The 4,488-nt window shown below is 38.1% G+C and overlaps 1 protein-coding gene across 1 annotated transcript in view; it reads right to left on the minus strand.

Moving 5' to 3' along the window:
* Positions 1–4,488, minus strand: part of Itch (itchy E3 ubiquitin protein ligase) — an 88,171-nt gene that overhangs the window by 13,790 nt on the left and 69,893 nt on the right. The window contains exons 17-19 of the mRNA XM_005363088.3: positions 3,857–4,016; positions 2,944–3,077; positions 2,510–2,650 (exon numbers count right to left, since the gene is read on the minus strand). Of these exons, the coding sequence (XP_005363145.2) occupies positions 2,510–2,650; positions 2,944–3,077; positions 3,857–4,016 (435 nt within the window). The remainder of the gene's footprint in view (positions 1–2,509; positions 2,651–2,943; positions 3,078–3,856; positions 4,017–4,488) is intronic.

The following is a 4,488-nucleotide window of genomic DNA, read 5'->3' on the forward strand; positions in this document are numbered from 1 at the left end:
AAAAAAAAAAAAAAAGTACTTCTGAAAGAGAATAACTTTCTTTAATCTCTTCCTTACCATAAAATTGTAGATTTCAATTCTTATCTACATCTCTCAAAAGCTAATATATAAAATTTTATTTTGTTTCAGAATATTTTCTTTAAAAAAATTAACAATCAAACCAATGGGTATATTTTAGGTATCTGAGTTCTTAACAATAACTAATCCAACAACAGGAACACATTATGTGCACAAGACACACCACACACTGGCTTACACTAAAAGTTTCAAAACAAAATGACATTTTGAAGATTGTTTTCTGACCAAACTAGTATCAAGTTAGAAAAACAAGAGAATAAAAGCAATTGGGTCAAGGTGGTCGACTGGCATGTTAAGGACTCAATTTTGTCTTTTCATCTATTCCAGTTACCACTTATGAACAACCCCCCTCCACACACACAAGGGCCCACTGAGATTTGCTTGTTTTAGGCAGACTCTCAAATAGTTCTGGCGTGCCTAGAATTTGCTCTATAGCCAAAGATGACTCTGACGTTTTTTTCTCTGCCTAATAAGTGCTGGACCAGCAGGTGTATGCTACAATGCCTGGAACAAATTAAATCTCTTAGAAAGCAAAAAACAAGCCTGCAATGGTGGCGCATTCCTTGGATCCCAGCGCTCAGGAAGCAGAGGCAGGTGGATCTCTGTGAGTTTGAGGCCAGCATGGTCTAGAGAGTGAGTTCCAGGGTAGCCAGGGCTACACAGAGAAACCCTGTCTCAAAAGAAGAAAAACAAACAAACAAACAAACAAACCACTATGTAAAAGAGGATATCCATGCCAGGAGTTGTCAGAGACATGCAGCCTAGTCTCGAATCAGCATCTGACTACCTGTCCAATGGGTTTCCACAGAAGAAGGCACCTGTGGAAACAGATTCTCACAGGACAGTGTAGAAACTTGTAAAATTTGTGCAGCTTACAGGCTTTTTTCTCTTTCATTATATTGGTGATTTTCTGGGGGTTTTTACTTTTACTTATCAGTCACACATGCAACAGCTGCAATTTTCCCTGGAAACTCTGTTCCTTTTCAAATATTTTCCTCTAAGATTCAACAGGGGGTTAATGTTTCTCAAATCTCTTATCTGGAATTACGAACTAAAACTCCTAATCCTGGGAGCTACTCTGACTCAATAGAGATAGTTAGGCACATATAAGAAAACAACACTTGGAACATTAACCATGTTCTGGAAAGGGGTGTAGGGCAAACATACACAGAATTGGGGAAAGCCTCAGGAAATTCACACAGTGTTAACTGTTGAGAGTAAGTTCTCTACAAACCAATCATACAAAATCAATGAAATGATCTAGCATATTCTGATGAGAAGAATAATGCAATATAAATATGGGATGGACAGACCCATCTTTACCACAGGAGCTTGTATTGGTGGAAGAAGTGTGGTATAGTGAGATAGGGAAAGAGTGCCTTGTCGAAGTCTGCTTTTTACAGAGATGGAGACATGGGACCCTCTTGTAGAGAAGGGAACTCTATAAAAGCATATCTTGCAGACATGAAATAACTGTCTGGATTTGAATATTGCTGTCCTTAAAGCATTGTGCCCATGTGTATTAATTTTTAACTCTGTAACCACAAGTGGTGGTTGCTGACTAAGTGTTGCAAGAGCAGGATGTATCTGACTCGATATTTAGTTAGGCCTGCAAAAATGCTGAACTCTATGTCTAGAATAAGACTATGCAGGGGGTGGGAAGGTGTATTGGGAAAGCATAAAGGGGAAAAACGGGGACTTTCCTGTCTCATGACCTGAACCCAAGCAGAGGTTGGACCCCGGCAAGGAGTGGTGATGCCTGGTCTTTAATCCCAGCACCGGGAAAGCAGAGGTGGATGGATCTCTGTGAGTTTGAGACCAGCCTGATCTGCATAACAAGGTCCAGGCTACCCATGGCTACATAGACCATATCTCAAATGAATGAATGAATGAATGAATGAATGAATGAATGAATGATTGATTGATTTAGCATGACATTCTATTTTTAAAATCCTAGAAATGAAAACTCTTTACAAAAAAGTGATTCCTATAAAAAGCAAACATTATTTTTAAAATACCACTTTTAGCTATTATTAGACAAAAAGGCTAAAGGAACACTATCTCACTTTTTTTATTTTTCTTTTTGGTTTTTCGAGACAGGGTTTCTCTGTGGCTTTGGAGCCTGACCTGGAACTAGCTCTCGTAGACCAGACTGGCCTCGAACTCACACACTGTCTCATTTTCTAAAACAGAAGACTATTTATTTTTATTTATGGGTATGTTGTGTATGCCATGTGTATGAGTGTGCAGAGGACAGAAAGTGTTGGTCCCCTGGAGCTGGAGTTCCAGATAGTTGTGAGCAGCCTGATATGGATGCTGTGAACAAACTCAGGGTCCTCTGAAACACAGCAAGTACTGTTCCCTGTTGAGACACCCTGCCACCCTGCTTCCATTATCCCTCTTATCCCCTTTTAGGAACACTGTCTCTTACCTGATGTATTCCTCCTTATTTTCTTCTGTCACAAGAATATTGCCTCCATTGGGTTTCAAATCATGACTCTTAATTTCACCTAGAATTTCTTTATCAACAGAGAAGTACATTTCCAAACCACATTCTTCAATATTGTTTTCTCTGCACAAATGAAATTGGCACTATTTGTTATATATACAACTCAATCATAATTAAAAAGTTTTTATTTAATTCAACTCTGAATTTAAGTAATATGACATCAAATTCAAAGTAGTGGAATATTATAATCATATTACATAAGACCTTGTAAGATTAATCATACTGAACATGAGAAAGATTAAGTCCATATCATTTAAATTTAATAAAACAATTACATGACTATAATGTAGAACAGTCTATTAGCACCACAATGAAAGCACACAGACTATATTTTAATAGTATAAAAAGAAACTTACTTAACCCAGATGAGAGAATTGTAAAATTCTGGATCAATAGATTCTAAGTCCTTAAGTCCAACTGGTTTGTTCAAAATGCGTTTATAGAATGGCAAAGAAAACCCAGTATCTATGAATTTCCCATGGAATAGAGCCTATAGAGAAAGGAAGCAATAGCATTTAAGATAACAATTCAAAAGTTATTAAACATCAAAACATTGTATAAATTCTCCATTTGAAAAACTGTTGAGGTTGGACGTGGTGGCACATGCCTTTAATAGCACTCAAAGGCCAAGGTAGGCTGATCTCCATGAATTGGAAACCAAGTTACCTCAAAAAATAAAACAAACAAGCAATCAAGCACATACGTGCATAAACACACACACACACACACACACACACACACACACACACACGAAGAACTCATTTCTCTAAAACCTTTTCAGCTAGACAGATGCCTCAGAAAGAGCACTTGCTGCTCTTCCAGAGGGCCAGGTTTGATTCCCAGTACCAACATGGTGGCTTACTATTGTCTGTAACTCAAGTACCAGAGGCTCTCAGGCTTCCTTCTAGTCTCTACAGGCACCAGGCATGCACATGGTGCACAGACATACATGCAGGCAAAACAGCAAGACACATAAAGTAAATTAAAAAAATTAAAATTCTTGTCACAATGGGAGGTCGTGGTGCACGCCTTTAATCCTAGCACTCAGGAAGCAGTGGCAGGAAGATGTGAGTTCGAGGCCAGCATGGCCTACATAGTGAGTGCCAGGACAGTCAGAGAGACACAAAAAAAAAGCTGTCTCGAAAACCAAAAAAAAAAAAAAAAGAGCGAGTGAGACAGAAAGAAAAAAAATTCTGTCACACGATATATAATACACAAAAATTTAGTATTGTTGAATGAGTAAATGCACAGTTTTGCACCTGTACTTACCATGGCAATAAATCTGCCAATAAAACGGAAATATTTCAGGTGGTCTGGATTGATGTAGGAAGCTGGGTTTATCTGCAGACAGTAGTTATCCTTCCCTGCGTATTCAAACAGGCAATACATTGGGTTCAACACTTCATGTGACAAAAGAAAGAACCATTCTCTGAAATCAAAAGAAAACTTAGGATGAAAAATCTTGTAGGAAACCATGTCAACAAATCACAGAGCAGTGTTACAGAGTTATTAGGAACCTGATTGTCTCAACTGCAAAGCTCTTCTAATTTCTTGTTGATTTTCTTTGTTATGCTATACAGTTTATTTATATGCTCTTAAATTTCAAATAATCTAAGATATCAATAACTTTAAAGACCCTTACTTGATTGCCAACTAAAATTTTTCTAATCATAACCATACATCCTAGTTTAAGATTTCCTATTGGTCCAAGTAATGAGAGCAGCCGAATCAGAACCACAATCAGAACCACAGCATCATCAATTCAGTCTCCTAGTGCACTTCAGCAGAGCCACTGCGCCAGACATGGCATTTTCAGAGAAAAAGCACTTCTAGCCAGTTGTTTACTAGAAAAAATGCCCCAAGAAGTTTATTTTATTCTTGCTGGGGGGTTGGGAGGGAGG

The sequence above is a fragment of the Microtus ochrogaster genome, linkage group LG8 (genome assembly GCF_000317375.1).
Source record: "Microtus ochrogaster isolate Prairie Vole_2 linkage group LG8, MicOch1.0, whole genome shotgun sequence".
Lineage (NCBI taxonomy): Eukaryota > Metazoa > Chordata > Mammalia > Rodentia > Cricetidae > Microtus > Microtus ochrogaster.